This window comes from Littorina saxatilis, linkage group LG2 (genome assembly GCF_037325665.1).
Source record: "Littorina saxatilis isolate snail1 linkage group LG2, US_GU_Lsax_2.0, whole genome shotgun sequence".
In the NCBI taxonomy this organism is placed as follows: Eukaryota; Metazoa; Mollusca; class Gastropoda; order Littorinimorpha; family Littorinidae; genus Littorina; species Littorina saxatilis.
Window position 1 is genome coordinate 101034979 of NC_090246.1, and position 17284 is coordinate 101052262.

Sequence of the window (17284 nt, forward strand, 5' to 3'; positions counted from 1 at the left end):
CAAAAACATACACAGGAGGTTCTGAATATGTCGGAATGCTTTATTTCAAACAATATAACGATAATATTAATAACCTCATAAAAAAAACCATGGCTGTTACAGAAGGCGAAGGAGTGACAGAAAACTGCCCCGTCATACATTGATGTGGCTCTTAATTTGCACAATAGTGAAATGACGGACAAAATAGTCTCTTAAATTAGGAAAACTAACTGAAGACAGTTCTTGGAGGTCTGGCACTCTCACCATCACTGTGCCAGCTTCCTAAAGTGCTGCATCATTCTATAGTTTACCAACTTGAAGGAGGATACTTGGAACTGGAAAAAGGGCACTTCAAGATTGAACTTTGCATTCAATTTTCAAAGCAAAGCTTGTGAGTGCCTGGTAGATATGTTGAACTCGAGGAGTTGGCTGCATTTTGAACAATGATGGTGGGTTTTGTTTTCAACTTCTCTTGCTCAACACAAAATTAGATCTGAGAATCTCCGGTAAATTGGTGTGTGGCATAATTTTTCTCTGGACATGCATTCATACATGCATCCAGAATGTTGAATGTTCTTCAGAAAATGACAATCAAACTTTGCACTCAAGACTACAAATTTGGAATCGAGCTGTTCTGGTCTACAATGAATCGGTCAAACAAACGACTAACTACTCTGTTCTTCAGTCCATGCGAAAACGGTAGGGAACGAGAACTTTTTCAGGTAGCGAGTAGTTGCTACGTTATATATTAAAGAGAAGGCACATGCTGCAATGGCCTCTAGGTGGTATCTGGACAAATGCAACATAGCTGACAGAAAAAAGTTCAAAGCTGGATGATTTGGTTCAAATGTTTACCCTGTAAATCAGAATGTTGCCCTTTAGGTTATAAGAAAGATAAAACCATTTTAAAACTCAAAGGAAAATGTAAATTTTACCAAAAAAACAAAGTTCACACTTCCATCACCTCATATCTCATCCCACCCCCTATTGCACACACCACAAAACAACCCGCACACACACACAGATTGCAGTAAATATTTTGTGGAATATGAAATATCAAAACAAAGGTTATCCCCCTTCCTTCACAAAGTCGGTTTGACAAGCTAGTCAGGGAAACATAACTGTTCAGCTGTTCCTTTTTTGTTGCAAAAGACAGAATATTTGAATAAAGAAGTAACCCTTGTCAAGCATGGCACATACAATGTGCAGCAAAAATGCACTTGAAATACACCCGGCAATGTAAAGGTAGGCAAGAAAAACAATTCCACAAAATCGATATCCATTTTGATTTTAAAGCTGGCTCAAAAGTCTTTGATATCATACCCAGGAATTCTCATGTCAAATTTCATAAAGATCGGTCCAGTAGTTTACTCTCAATCGCTCTGCACACACACATACACCACGACCCTCGTCTCGATTCCCCCTCTATGTTAAAACATTTAGTCAAAACTTGACTAAATGTAAAGAATGTTCCATTTTACATGTTGTAGGCTTCAACCCACATCTCTCCCGAGTCCTTCAGAGATCTGAAACACAGAAAAGCAGAAATCTTAACCTTCGCCGTACAGGGCTAAGAACTTAACGATTCAACGACTGCGGGTGACTAAGCCGCCCATAGTTTTAAAGAGGGAATTTCCTGATTAAACGACTGGGTGCCTTAAAGCTGAGGTCTCTCTATCCCGGGTTATGCGTTTCAAAAGATAGGGCTTGAATCCCGACCTACACAGCCCGCATGACCTTGACAGCTTCATTCAACGCTCGACTTCTGCGCAGGTAACTTTCTGTTTGCTCTCTCCGGGCTGAGCATACTTTATTTTAAGAGGGATCGAGTAAAATAATAAATTCCTCTGCAGAGATTTGAACCCAAGACCTCGAGATTTCGTGGCAGATTGTCTTAACCACTATGCTACTCCACCAGTGTGGAAAGATGAAATAAACCCCAAGTCTTTCTTCATGTATATCCATAGCAGTGAAACAGACTTACCCTACAATATCGCTGAAAGCAGTGAGGAGAGATTTGCTCTGGTACTCGATCCCGTGCTTCTTGCATAGAGATCTGACCAGTGGCGCCACTTTTGCCAAGTTGTGACGTGGCATGGTCGGAAACAAACTGCAATGACAGAAAATTGTGTCAAACATTAAATAATATAGACAAATTTACCTCACTAAAAGCATCGGTTTTGCAAGCTCAATTCCGGGGAACTTCCATAAGAAAACAAGGCTGAATGTCCCTTAAATCTGACAGCATCCAATATTCAATGCATTAGCTACTATTTACCATCTCATTCAAAAATGATTTTATTTTATTATTTTCATTTTTTTTTTTCTCATTTCATTTTCATTACTTTATTGTCCCATCGCTGGGAAATTCAGGTCGCTTCCTCCCAGTGGAAAGCTAGCAGCAACGGAGTCACGCTACCCAGGTGTCTGCGTGTTTAGGTGTATTCAGCCACCTGCACTTATGGCAGAATGACCAAGGTCTTTAACGTGCCATTGTGATGACACGGGGGTGGCCCGGTGGGACATGGCTTCCGTCTCTGGGTCTGCCCATAAAGTTGGTCCGTCCCGGCCCGGATTCGAACCAGCGACCTTTCTATCACAAGTCCAGTGCTCTACCAACTGAGCTACCGGGCCCCTAATCATCTTCTGGAGACTGTAAGACTAGGAGCATGTGTACTGTTACACATAAAGTTCTGATTTTGACCAGTCGCTCCCTGAAAGTTCTTTTCAACAAGTACGGTACTGTTGGAAGTATTAAAAGTATTAGTTATCGTTAGATTTGACTGTGATATCAACATTTATCAGTCTGAATGTCGAGAAAGCTGAAATCATCAGATCGAGGCGTAAGCCGAGATCTGATATGATTCAGCCTTTCGAGACATTCAGACTGATAATAATGTATAATAATAATAATAATAATAAATGAGTATTTATATAGCGCAACATCATAACTTTACAATTATGCTCTTTGCGCTTGACACATTTAAAATTAAAACACAGTTATACAAGCATTTACATCTACATTCATAGTCAACAACGCTTAATTAAAAGCATACACCATCAAACATACATTACAAAAGATTCTTCCACTAATGTATATCGATTCTAAAGCTAAAGTGCATCTTTTTGGGTCATCTATGAACAATATTGCTACAGCAATAAACTTATAATCCTCATTATATATTAACATGTGATCCCTTCTTCCACTCACTGATGTTCAATCTGAAAGTTGAGGTGTCCAGAGAACCAGTTGTTGAAGAATGACGGATCCACGTTACACGTTGCCTTGAGCTGCATGGTGACCCAGTCCTCGTCCTGATCATGACTGATGTCCATGGGTAAGTGGCTCATCTGTGTTGTCCACACAAACCAATGGCTCTCCAGAAATCTGGTCACAGAAAGTGATCTAAACTGCATACATTTCCTTTCTAAATTTAGTCAAGTTTTAAAGTGGTCATTAAAATCAAATGTTTGGTAACAGATTTAAAGAGGTTGGCATTGTATTCCTGAATCCCCCAAAATATAGATATGTTTTGTTTACTCTGAAAGTGTGCTCAGAATGAAAGGAAATAGGTCTTATGTTGGCATGCTTCACCAAGACCAGCTCAATCCATCTTGGTTTACAGGTTTCGGTTAGCCAGGCAGTTTTAGTATTCTTGATGAGGACTGACCTCAGATTTTCAATGTCAGTCTTAGTTTCAGGCCGACAGATATATACTAAATGTATTAAAAGTCGCTTGACGTGACTTGATTATTCTTATTCTTGGGAATTTTAAATACAAAACGGCATACAAAGAAAAAATGTTAAACATTTTATCAACATGTCTTCAGTTACCGAATACATAAAAAAAACAATAGGTTAAAGGCACAGTAAGCCTCCTGTAAATCATCACAGATACTGTCAGGCTTCAACACACAATACAAACACCCTTCCATTTGAACGCTCACCAAACGGGAACATCCTAGGTGCCCTACGTAAAGAGCGAGCAATTTTTAAAGAATTAATTCGGCGGATTGTGTCAGAGACAATCGGACCGTGGTGCGTTTTGGCGCTAGACCTAACTTTTAAAATCTAAATAATAAATTGACAGCTGGTTACACAAACATTCTTAAATCATAAAAGAATTTTTTTTTCAGTACAATTCGAAGTTTTGAAAGTTTGAAAAAAGAAAAGCCCGGAAGCAGGGTCACGCAAGGTCGTGGTTCTGGTAGCAGACGACGGTTTATGCCTATCGCCAGTTCCCCTGAACAGTCAAAAGCCATCGCTAGAGTTCTTGTGAACCACAGTCGTTTAATTGTTTCGTGCATAGTCAGAGGTACATAATAACGTGCTATTGTAGATAAGCTCACATCGAGTCGCATTCAAATTACTAACTGGAGACTACATTGTGAAAAAGGGAAACTGGATCACACGGGTTCACGATGGCTCAGGGGTAAGATAAACCACGCAAAAATAAATTCTTTGAAAATTGCTCGCTCTTTACGGAGGGCACCTGGTATGTTCTCAAGCGGTGAGTGTTTAAATGAAAGGGTGTCAGTATCTGTGATGGTTTACGGGAGGTTTACTGTGCCTTTAAATATTGCTCAGAAATGGAAGCAAAAATGTACTTGCTTTTCAATTTTTTGTCATAATGCTTTTGCCTTCATCAATCTATTGCATGTTCTTCATCATTGACTTGTGAAGTGTGAATGTGTCCTGTGAAAAATGCATACCTGTTCAGTTTTTAAGACATTTTGTCTATTTGTGTCACTTATCTGTGTAATGTGTACTAAATTTTCACAAACCTGTAAACAAATACATGTACATGTATGACGTACATGATGGTTCTGGATTTAGGGTGTGAAAGGCAAAATTTAGAATGATTTTTCATGTTCTTGTGTGTGAAGGAGTCTGCCTGATCATTGTGAGGAACGAATAGTTTACATGACATGGCCCTTACAGATTAACGAGTAGCAAGAAAAAAGAAAAGAGTTTGTAAACTGTCTGAAAGACATCCTACATTGTACAACACTTGACCTCATCCCCTACCCAAAAACCTTTCTCCCTGAAAATGTGTCTGTTTGAGGGAGAGTGCATTTAAACCATAACATACATTATCACATCACGCACCACACCATATTGGGACACTGCTATCACCAACAATGACCTCAAGAGAAGCACGTCTGAATTCAGCAGATATCACCTTTGCCGCTGACACACATACTCCCAACATGTACACAAACTGTTTTCTTCTGATAACAACGTGACTTTTTTCCTTTACCCTGCTGTTATCACCCATCCTGACTAGAGCTAGCTGATATCAAAGTAGGCCGGAGTAAATGATAACCTGTGTACGTGTTCTCACCTGACCCAAAGGTAGAGACAGAGGGAGCCCCAGATACCCAAGAAATGGTGAAACATGATGCAGTAACGGACGAAGAAGCTCCCCATCCAAAACAGTTCCTGAAAATGACATATTCCAATTTAAAAACTACAGACCATGTGCCCAAGACCATTTCAAAGGTAACCAGTCCATGGCTAGACCTTTATAGAAAATGGACGGGCAAGGTTCATGACATAACCTTTCAGAGAAATACGACAAAACAAAAATTAGAGCTATTTTGACACCCGAAACTAAAAAGCTTTTTGACACAACACGAAGCCAGTAATTACTGGGGGAGAAAGCTACTGAAGTGATTTGCATCAACAAGAAAAAAGGCCAGTACGTGCTGATCTGAAACTAGAGCAAAAACATTATGATACACGTAGTGCTCGCGTGCTACTACCTTATCAGCCCGGCAATATCTTGTCACCCAGCTGACCTTTGCCGGGACGTGTTCAAATCATCCCTGATATACTTTGCACTGATACAGGTACTGTATAAAAAAAGAAACACTCACATTCCAAAGTTTCCGACTGATAAGGAAATAAGGTATCTCATAGTTGAAGTACAATGGCATCAGCAATGGTGGCATAACTGCAAAAAAGAAGATTGAATTTAGGAATCAATCAATCAATCAATCAATCAATAGAATTTATTTCCAAAATGCAAAAGCACATGATTTTGTTTTGAATGTTGCAGTAAATCATATATCCACGTCCACACTCACATTCACACCCATGGTTAAATACTATTTGCACAACCGACTAGAGTCTCCCCCTTTCTCCCACCCACCCCCCCAAAAGAAGCACAGGACTAGTGTACTGCTCTGCATGAGCGTCCACACAAGCACCAACAACAGATTCAGAGTGCAGACCTGGGAAAAAACTGTTCCTGAAACGACTAGTTCTAGTCTTCAGGGCTCTAAACCGCTTGCCCGAGGGGAGAAGCTCAAACAGAGGGTTGGCTGGGTGAGTGGTGTCACCGATGATACTATTGGCTCTCCGGATGAGCCGCGTGTTGTACAATGAGGCGATGGATGGTAAGTCGCACCCAACTATCCGTGATGCCTGTCTCACGATCCTATCCAGTTGTGCTTTCTCTTTTTCACTAGCGCCACTATACCACACAGAGATCGAGAAGCACAAGATGTTTGAGGAATTACCAGCAGGATACTTAATTGTAATGGTACTCACTGTATCATAAGTATTCTGTATCCTTAAAGAGTCTTAAATTGATCCCATGAATGACCACAAAAGAAATTAAAAAAATTTTTTTTTTTAATTTTTTAATTTTTTTTAAAGCTATTTGTTGCACTTTCTTTGAAAATCTCATTCAAAGCATTTCTTAACATCTTGGAGGAAACACAATGTGAGATCTGAGTCACATATTTTACTCACTAAAGAAGAAGTATTCATGCTGGAAATTGAACTTCAGTCCGAAGAATCCCTTCTTCTTCTTCTGGCCCCACTGAAATAAAAACCAGGAAAAAAACTTGAATACATAATTGTGAACAGTTTGGTTTCAATAAAATAAAAAAAGATTATCCAAAAATAAAAGCCCTACAACAACACTACAGAGAAATGACCTTTACTCCAAATCAGGCCCTGAACAACACACTAACTAAAAAATAACAATTTAGTAGAAGACATAGTACAGTTGAACCTGCCCTTGCGACCAACGCTTGAAAGCAACCGCCTGCCCACAACGACAATCCCAGACCATATTTTTCCTGTATAATTCACCTTTCCATGGCAACCACCTGTCTATAACAACTACTTTTGGTCTGTCCCTTAGGTAGGTGGTCTTTCTTTCTTTATTTGGTGTTTAACGTCGTTTTCAACCACGAAGGTTATATCGCGACGGGGAAAGGGGGGAGATGGGATAGGGGAAAGGGGGGAGATGGGATAGAACCACTTGTTAAGTGTTTCTTGTTCACAAAAGCACTAATCAAAAAATTGCTCCAGGGGCTTGCAACGTAGTACAATATATGACCTTACTGGGAGAATGCAAGTTTCCAGTACGAAGGACTAAACATTTCTTACATACTGCTTGACTAAAATCTTTACAAACATTGACTATATTCTATACAAGAACCACTTAACAAGGGTAAAAAGTGAAGAATTTTATGGGTGGGAAAGTAAAAGGACTTTGGGGAGGCAGAAATAGAGAAGAAACAAGAAAAAGATCCTAATTAGGTTCACGGCATCGAGAGTGATGCGACCTTCTCTCAGAAGTTAGTAGAGAAGGCTCCCCCATCCACCACCCGGGGGACGCGCCTCTACGCCAATTAGGGGGCGTGAGGAGGTAGGTGGTCGTGACGGATAGACAGGTGTGACTGTATAAAGAAAATGTTTCACTCCCAAAGACTGCACTTTGACCAGTAAAATGCTCGAGTTTTTGTGGCCTGATTGTGTATCTTGTTTTGATGATAACACAACTCAAGTGATTAAATTGTTGCTTTAACCAAGAAAGTCTCACCTCTACAGGCTGCACTTTGCCCAGTACAAAGAGCTTGTCCATGCGGATGTCCGGATCCTTGGACATCCGGTTGGGTTTTGCATGGTGCTGATAGTGTCTGTAGTTCCACCATGAGGAAGAGGCACCCTGCGTGAAAGGAAATACAGTTTTTGCCATCAACAAGACAACATGATGGTTATTAATAACGGTTTCAGTCATGATGCCGGACAACATCTTTTATAAGTTGGTCTTGATCTTTGAAAAAAGGAAAATAATTTTTGCTTTTTGCTTGCGTCTTTTTCTTCTCTATTTACACAGGCGGGTTTGGCTTTCAACAAACCGTACATCATGTGAGTTGTGTCCCCTGGATGTCGGAGAAGAGTAACTTAGTACAATCTGCAAAATCGAATTTTGTCTTTGAAAAAAAAATGTAAGGGTCTAAAAAGTAATTCTAGGATCGGGAGGAAAAATAGGGTCTGTTGTGGAATAAAAAACATTGACTTTTTTTCTTGGCCTTATTAGAGGTGCTTCTGAATAATTTTATCCCAGTTATTACATTGGTATGACACACTTTCTAAAAAACCTGTTGCACTCGACATTCACAATACCTTCAACTGGTAAAGAATGTTTTTTGTTTTAGCATAATGTAGTGATTTTTGCATGAACCCTCACAAACCTTGAGGAAATTAATGGTAAATATGTGGGTTATATGATTCCATCTTGAAGAGTTGAAGACAGACAAGTGTCCATAGTCATGCTGTGCCCACCCTGCCTGTGCCTGCAAAGAAAGAAAAAAACACTTTGGATTGGATTGGATTGGATAAGATTTACAGTCCAGTGAGGTTACCCTCATGGAAATTCGGGCTGCTTTCTCCCCGGGGAAAGCGAGCTGCCATACATACGGCGCTACCCATATATTTTTTTTCCTGCATGCGTGTATTCATGTTTCCTGAGACTTAATGCCGTGTGAGATGGAATTTTTTTTTTACTTTATTCCAAGTCCCAGCTGCCATACATACGGCGCTACCCATATTTTTCTTTTCCTGCATGCGTGTATTCATGTTTCCTGAGACTTAATGCCGTGTGAGATGGAATTTTTTTTAAACTTTATTCCAAGTCCCACGGGTATTTGATGGACATTTTTATCTATTTTATACAATTATAATGAATATGACCAGTGATTTCTTAGCTAAAAAATTGAGAATTGGAGCAACAATATAAAAGCATGTGAAAATTGTGTTATGCTACAACAAGAAAATGTCATTTGCTTCACTAAGCCCTTGCTGAAAGCTCTGTCTTGTGAATGGCAGAGACCTTTAGCAACAGAGTCTTTCAACATTTTTGTAATTACATTTTTAGATTTACTTACAGTAATGAAGCTGCGGAGTTGCATACACATTACAATTTTGATACACATTGAATTTTGTGGGTTAATGACCACGCAGTTTCTGGTTTGCTTGTCACTCTTGATACAGACCTGGGCAGTGACCAGAAGAATGGACGCGGCCAGGAGAGTGAGCCAGCTGACGCCAAATGTGTAGAGAAGGAACCAGGCAGCCACCTCAAGGGCAATGATGTGCAGCAATATCAGACTGAAGAATATAGGGCTGGCACGGAAATATCCCACATCCTCTGCTTTGCTCCTAAGATCTCGCCAATCTTTGATCAGTTCATTCTGAATGGGGAAAAAAACAAACGGGGGAAAAAAAAACCCACAGACACGTGTACATTTTTAAAGTTTAATTTCTGAAACAGCTGAATGTTTAAATCCAAAACAGATTGGCTGCTAGCCTTCCAAACTTCAGAATAAAAATAAAATAAAAACAATTCTTGTTTTTTCAAACTGAATGTTTAACTTCCAGTACGTGTTTTGAAAAGCCCGACTTCTATGCAGGATCTTGTGGAATATGAACATGAAACTGTTGAAGCAATTGCATTCAAACCTGTTACATGAAGACTCTTGCTGGCCTTTAGGCCAAAAAAAAAAAATTGTCTGTTTAGGGTAACCCGACCGACCCTATCGATTTGGCGCCGACCCAAAAACATTTTTTTGATTTAAAAAAAAAAAAAAAAAAAAAGAGGTAAAAATGCTAAAAAGAGACATTTGGCGTTTCTTTCTCTCCCTTTCTCTCTGTTTTATTTATACGTTAGTTTTGAAACATGTATTCATCAAATATAAGAAGTGAATGTTCAGCCAACATAGCATTTACACAAAAAAAAAAAAAAAAAACAAAAACAAAAAAACCTACCTACCTACCGACCCTACTTTTTTTTGTCATGTTACCCTAAACAGACAATTTTTTTTTTTTGGCCTTAGTTTGGTTCGGTTTGTCTCTTTTTGTTTGCTTGTTGCAATCTTTTTAACCATGGTCCCCTTCATACAAAAAGACATTTGCCCTGTGAAAACACTCTTGGTTATTCATTCATGACAGTTAATACCACTCTGTGTATCTGATCAAAACCTGCATTGACATTAAACTTTGGGGAACCTGTTGGAGGCAAAAGGTTTTGTAGTGGTGGGGTTCTTGGATAGAATTTGAAGGCTAAATTGCTGAAATGAATGCACTGCATATATATATGTGACCCTCCACCACGAAATGAGTCGCATGTCACCTCGCGCGCTTCTGCGCTAGGCTTAATATAAGTTCGGGGAGTGTCTGGTAACAGTGTGAGGGTCACCTTAGTCACAGGCGTATAACTCAAACAGTTTTCGCTCTTTTTTAAAACGGTCTTCACCACTGGATAGAGCATAACAAACTCTTTAGGAAAATGTAAAAATATGAAAATCATGCAAAGGTGACATGCGACTCATTCCGTGGTGGAGGGTCACATATATATACTCTTTTTACTCCTTACCGCACTGTAGCGTACATCACTGTGATGCTTGTGACAGATTTGTTTAACATTTTGTACTTCTGACCCCCTGGCAGCCAGCTACTGCAATTAAACTGCCCCAGTAAGGTCATGTGCAGTACACACTTCTAGCTACGTCATTATGTCAGCAAGTTTAATATGGTCAAAACTAATTACTGGTGCACAAGGGTATGTTTCTTCATACACTGTGATTGTATTATACATTTTCTTTATTCTTCTTCTTCTTCTGCATTCTCGGTCATGCTAAATTGATTTTTGAACTTTAATTTTCAACCACAACTTTTTTTCATGAACATAGTTTCTCTCTCTCTCCCTCTCTGTGTGTCTGTGTTTGTTTGTGTGTGTGTGTGTGTGTGTGTGTGTGTGTGTGTGTGTGTGTGTGTGTGTGTGTGCAATGCATACCTCTTTTGCCTCTCCTTCTTTCAGAACCCCAATCATCATTGGCTTCAAGTATTTTCCAACAGCTTTGTGGTCTTTGTGAAACGCCACCCAAGCATCCTGTTAAAAACAAAATCGCATACATGGAATATAAAGTTTATAACAAAATGTTTTAGCGTGAATGATCACATAAAAACGAAAAATTAAGCTCTTTGTGTAGTGTGTGTGTTTGTGTGTGTGTGTGTGTGTGTGTGTGTGTGTGTGTGTGTGTGTGTGTGTGTGTGTGTGTCATATTATCAATGAAAAACAAGAGAAAAAAGAGACAGGGGAATCATCAGATGTTTTGTCTTGCTTGATCATACATGTACATGTAACTCACAAGCCAAATGAAAGAGATGCTGTAAAACCTACCCAATTCAAGTGTGCAGCAAATTATTTCAACTTCTACATGTATGTATGTATATGTTATGAAATAAAAAAAAAAGGGCCCAATCAACTCTGAAAATTCCAGAAAATCCGGCCTCTAAATTTTGTAAGATAAGAAGTTTATACAGATAGAAAACCAAACTGTTTTTGATAAAACTGAAATAATGTTGACAGATAATGAGATATGTACTTTTAATGATACCATATTTTCTCTTGTACAGATTTTAAGTACACAACAGAAACAGTCAAATGAATAAGCAAACATACACATTTTGATGAAAAAAAAACCCGCAGAAGATACCTACCCATCAATTTCCACCCATTACCCACATCTCTTTTAATTTTTTAATTGAAAAAAAGTTTTGTTTGATTTTTTTCTTTTGACCTTTTTGCTCCTAAAAATGACCAAGCCAGAAAATATGTCTGCGCAGACTCCAATTCTCTCTCATGCTAACCCCCATCCCCACCCCCTACCCCGTTCCAGGCAAGAACTATAATCTACAGCAAATCATAAGCCAAGGAGGATAAGTACCGTGGCATCCTGTCCAGCGTGGTGTGCAATCAGCCTCTCCCCTCCCGGGTGTCTCTTGGCCCACCTGGTCACGTCGTACACACACCCGTCTATCACCAGCCACCGATCACTTTTCGTTGCATGCTTCTTGATCTCTTCCCACCCGTAAGTCGGCAGCGGCGTCGTGTCCTTTGTCTCCTTGCACATCTTTCCCCAGGCTCCTCCGTCAGTACAATAAGGCTGTCCAACAATAATGCCAGACCAGAAAAAAATCAGAACAAAAATTAAAGAGTAGCTTGGTGAAATCGCCGCGACAGTTGCTACAGCTCGGGTCCCGATCAAGTGCAGCCGTTTGTCCTGACGCACTTCAATTTTAATTACCGGCGATTAGCTATATATATCGGAAGATAACAAGAGATGACAGCACACACACACCGGCCGCCTGCGGCCTCACTATTGTGACCCGAAAACGTCCTTGAACCCACGAGGATCCGTGTCCTCGATCGGCCGAGAATCTGAACCAATGAAAAAGTCAACGCGCGAGCGCCGACTGTCTGGCGGTTACCACAGCAACGGGTGGTGCCCGTTTCTTATGTCAACGTCGATTGGCTGAGCTTTTGCAAACAGGTCTTGTTTACGGAGGGTGATCCCTCGTTTCGGCTTTAGGATCGGCTGCATGATTGAAACTTTAAAAAGCTAAGCCCATCCCGTTTACATCCCTGACGAGAGGATGATATGCCACATGTGCAAACAAACAAACAAAAGCGTGACAAAAACGGGAGAAAAGAAAAAGAAAACTGAGAGAGAAAGCGAAACCAAACGGCAGCTAGCCTCACTAAACTACTATAAATACGGTGTTTTTAAACTCAATCATTTGTGGACTGAAATGTGTAAACTACCTGACGTCTCTCTCTCTCTCTAGTATAGTACCGGTGGAACTCCCTTCATAATACCCCGATTTAAGACCTCCTGGCACGTTTCATGATATTGAGGATTGCAGTTTCCCTCTCACACACAATATTCCAAAATAATAAATAGTCAAACAGGGGCCAAAAAACAGTTTGCACCAAGAGTTCAACTTTTTATCTATCCAAAACAGTAAAAAAAATTATATGAACATTCGTATTTCCAAGATGATTGGCGTTCCAAGACGCTATATCCTAAAACCCCCAAAACATGCTTTTACAACTTCAGTGCATAATAACTGCCCAAAGGTGCTGTTTAAAGCAACCTTTGATAATAATTTTTAACATACTCCTTGAACACATTAATAAAAACGGTTAACTTGCAAATAAAGGGACAGTATTGATCAGAACAATGGTAAGATAAAGGACGCTACTTATATTTTGTACATTTTTTATCTTTATCGTTTCCTGTAGACCTCAGAAGTTCTAACCAGCTTAAGAAATCATTCTAAAATCGAAAAACAAACATCTATACAGTTTGTACGCAAATTAGATTGATATTTGACACAGTCACACAGACATACGTGGGCTATGGGGCAACCCTACCCCCTAAATTTGAAAACGGGGTCAATTTCTTAACTGCATGCATTCAGCAAAACAATCCCTAAAAATTTATTTTTTTCACAAATGAACTTATGACTTTAGAAAAGCATTCAAAAATGCATATATACAACGCTTTTTCTTTGGTCCCAATTCAAGGGGGTGTGCTATTCTCAGGTAACACTGTGAACGCTCAAATGAGACTTGGTCACATGTCAAAATAGTAATCCCCCCTGTTGTTCATGGTTCGTTGGTGGGATTTTTTTTTATCTGAGCAATTGGCAAGCATGAAATGTCATCAACATTAGGAAAGACATAGTATCTCCCATTGTCTTTTGCGCGCAAACACTTCACACAGATCTCCTCTCGATCTGGCCCATCGGGGAAATGGGTTGACTTGGGGATGATCACCGCCCTGTATCTCTCCACCTTTCCATCCATGCTGACAAAGTCAGCGGTCACAAAGTCCCCAACTTGAATGTCTCACTGTGGGACAAAGAACCTGGTTTTCACGACTGGCACCACGCGGCATCCAGTGGCGTGTTGTGGGTAGACGTCCATTGATTTTGATAATAATTTTTATATTTTTAATTTTCAGACCTTGTTTTTAATCCGAATATAACATATTTATATGTTTTTGGAATCAGAAAATGATGAAGAATAAGATGAACGTACATTTAGATCGTTTTATTAAAAAAATAATTTTAATTACAATTTTCAGATTTTTAATGACCAAAGTCATAAACTAATATTTACGCCACCAAGCTGAAATGCAATACCAAAGTCCGGCCTTTGTCGAAGATTGCTTGGCCAAAATTTCAATCAATTTGATTGAAAAATGAGGGTGTGACAGTGCCGCCTCAACTTTTAAAAAAAAGCCGGATATGACGTCATGAAAGACATTTATCGAAAAACTGAAAAAAACGTCCGGGGATATCATACCCAGTAACTCTCATGTCAAATTTCATAAAGATCGGTCCAGTAGTTTACTCTCAATCGCTCTACACACACACACGCACACACACACACACACACACTCACACACACACACACAGACACACATACACCACGACCCTCGTCTCGATTCCCCCTCTATGTTAAACATTTAGTCAAAACTTGACTAAATGTAAAAAGAAAAAAAAAAGAAAAAAAAAGAAAAAAAATGGGATAGCGGCGAAACGGGATTGCGCCAAAATGGGATGCGGTAGTAAAATGACGCTTGGCTTGTTAAATGTCGCCAAAATGGGACGGCGGCAAAACGGGATTGCACGTTAATGGGATATTGCGCGAATTATAAACGAAGGAGTAGGCCCTAAGTTTCTCGTACGAGATGTTTACTGGGAGTAAATATTTGGGGAGTAAAAATTTAGTTCCTTGTGAGTTCTTTTTTCGTACAAGATTTTTACTGGAAGTTTACTCCGTCCGAGTCAATTTTTCGTGGAGTAAAAATTTTGTGTTACACCGGTTCATGACCGTTGTGGTAACGAGCGCACATTGTTGTCTCTATATATTGTGTTCCTACGAATCGAAAGTACGATCGCCAAGCCAGTCTGTCATTGAAGGCAACGTTCGATATTTCCGTCTGTCAGCGTTGCCAACGTTCGACAGATTTTACTACTGTTACTCACAAACTTTCAATTTACACAATGAAATGCCAATAACATGTACACACAAGAATGGGAGACGAAGGGAAAACCTACTAGCGATTGAAATTATGCAAACGAACTCACAAATCCCTCACTTTCCGAATGCAAACGCTGCAAATCCGTATGCGTGCGTCGCTGTGCCGAACGTTGGGTTGACGAACGTTGCTGACAGACGCAACAAAACTTGATCAAAAGGCACTAAAAACGATTAAATGTTTTACTCACTGGGTATCGCATTCCTCTTTTTCTTCCTGCAGACGATATGAAGCGGTTGAAACGTCGTTTCCGATTAAAGGCTCGGTTATTTCCGTTAAAAACGAAGTTTGCCGAACGTGTGATTCAGTCTACAGACACCGGTCGGATCACAACAAAAACTTGAATGTTCATTCTTTGCGATTTTGTGATACTGTTGATGATACACCTGCTTTCCAGTGAAGAACATCAATAAAATGATGTTCACAAGCAAGAATAACAGACAAAAGCACGCGATGTGTAAAATTAGGCTTTGCTTTGCAAACAAAGCACGTGTTTTTTTTACTGACAGACACTTTCGGTGGTGATTGAAAATTTTTCCAGAAACGGTTTTATGCTCCCATTTGATATTGTTTCCCTATTTTCTCTAGTCAGAGACTAACCTTGTGTATTAATTAAATTAATAACCCCATTATCATAAGTTTTGTGTGTTATTTTTGTGTCTGTTGAATCACACTTTGACAGAAGGAAATGGTGTCTGTCAGAATTCACACGTTCGCTTCGAAAAACGCGCTCAAATAATTGCTCAAACACAAACATTTTAGCTTTTATTTATTTTTTTGTATTGCAAATACCATACTTACTCATGCCAAGCAGAAAAAATTATGAAAATCAACACAGTAAGCAAGTAATTTGAAGGCAAAGTTTACACACATCAAAGACTCTGATTACCGTGAAACCTGCCTCCTCCCTTTTAAGACCCTGATTATCACAACTTCTGTTCACAACTTCTGTTCCATTTCAAGATTCCCTCCATTTTAGGATCGGTTTTTCTCAGATTTGTTTAGGTCTTACAAGAGGGGTTCCACTGTAGTAGCATGATTGTATGTGTGATCCATTGTGCTGTGGGACCTTGCGCTATCTAACAAAGGCAAAGCCCATTTGTATTGCTTTGGTCACGTAACATAAGTCTGCTTGAGTTCGTGCCTTGGTAGTTTACTATTAAATGTTTCATGTCACGTATTCATTGACATATTTTGTTGTTTAAAGTCAAAGCCCAACAGAAGGGGTCTATATTTAGGTAAATTGCATGACAGTATATATTCGTATATATATATATATATATGTCTATATATAGTGACACTGAAAGGGGGAGTTTCAATCTTTAAAATCGGATAGGTAGTCTTCCACCTGAATAGCACTTGAGCTAGCATTGCTACCTCATGTGTTTATCAAGATTATTTTAGCTTGTTTTGACTAGTTTCCCTGCTACACTGACTGCGCTGTAGTCCTAAAAATGTGCTCATATTGCAACGAAAATTAATACTGTGACAGGTGGACAAGTTTCCTATATAACCCCACTTTTAAGCCCCCCCCCCCCCCCCCACACACACACACACACATTTCAGACCTTGTTTTCACAGATTTCCTGTTCACAACCTGTGTAACTCTAACTGGTCAGCCTGTTACAAAATACAATCTCTGGTATGGCTCTGGTTTTTATATAGGCCTCTTTTCATAAAAACAAATATTCAAAGTCATTATTATGAAAACATTTTTTAAGATGCACTTATGTACAGTGAAACCCGGCTATATTGAAGTGGCACGGGACCCGGGAAGACCTTCAATATAGCCGGAACTTCAATACAGGCAATTCTCGGTTATATTGAATTTCCCTCCTTGTTCCTTCAGAAATTCAATATAACCGAACTTTTTTTTCACTATACGTTCTCATTTCCGTGTCCACACATTGCGTTTGATGTGAGATATATTCCCATTAATCTTTCACCTGTTGGCTGTTGTTCTTCGAGCCTCCTTGCTTTCAGTTCTGCACACACACACACACGGACACACACGCACGACCCCCCCTCCCTTATACACACAAACACACATTCCATATTCCTCAGCTACTTCCTTTCTTTTTTTGCAGCCAGTTTCCAGCTTCTGAATAAG

At 39.5% G+C, this 17284-nt stretch overlaps 1 protein-coding gene across 1 annotated transcript; it reads right to left on the reverse strand.

Annotated features, from left to right (window-relative positions):
- Positions 1-26: 26 nt before the first annotated feature.
- LOC138960350 (acyl-CoA 6-desaturase-like) lies at positions 27-15411 on the reverse strand. The gene is made up of 12 exons (XM_070332234.1): positions 15365-15411; positions 12010-12228; positions 11076-11171; positions 9277-9474; positions 8476-8577; positions 7821-7946; positions 6740-6809; positions 5860-5936; positions 5325-5422; positions 3191-3367; positions 1964-2089; positions 27-1505 (listed from the first exon to the last, which is right to left on the reverse strand). Exons 1-12 carry the CDS (start codon positions 15374-15376, stop codon positions 1457-1459), a joined length of 1350 nt encoding a protein of 449 aa, XP_070188335.1. The 5' UTR covers positions 15377-15411; the 3' UTR covers positions 27-1456.
- Positions 15412-17284: the final 1873 nt, after the last annotated feature.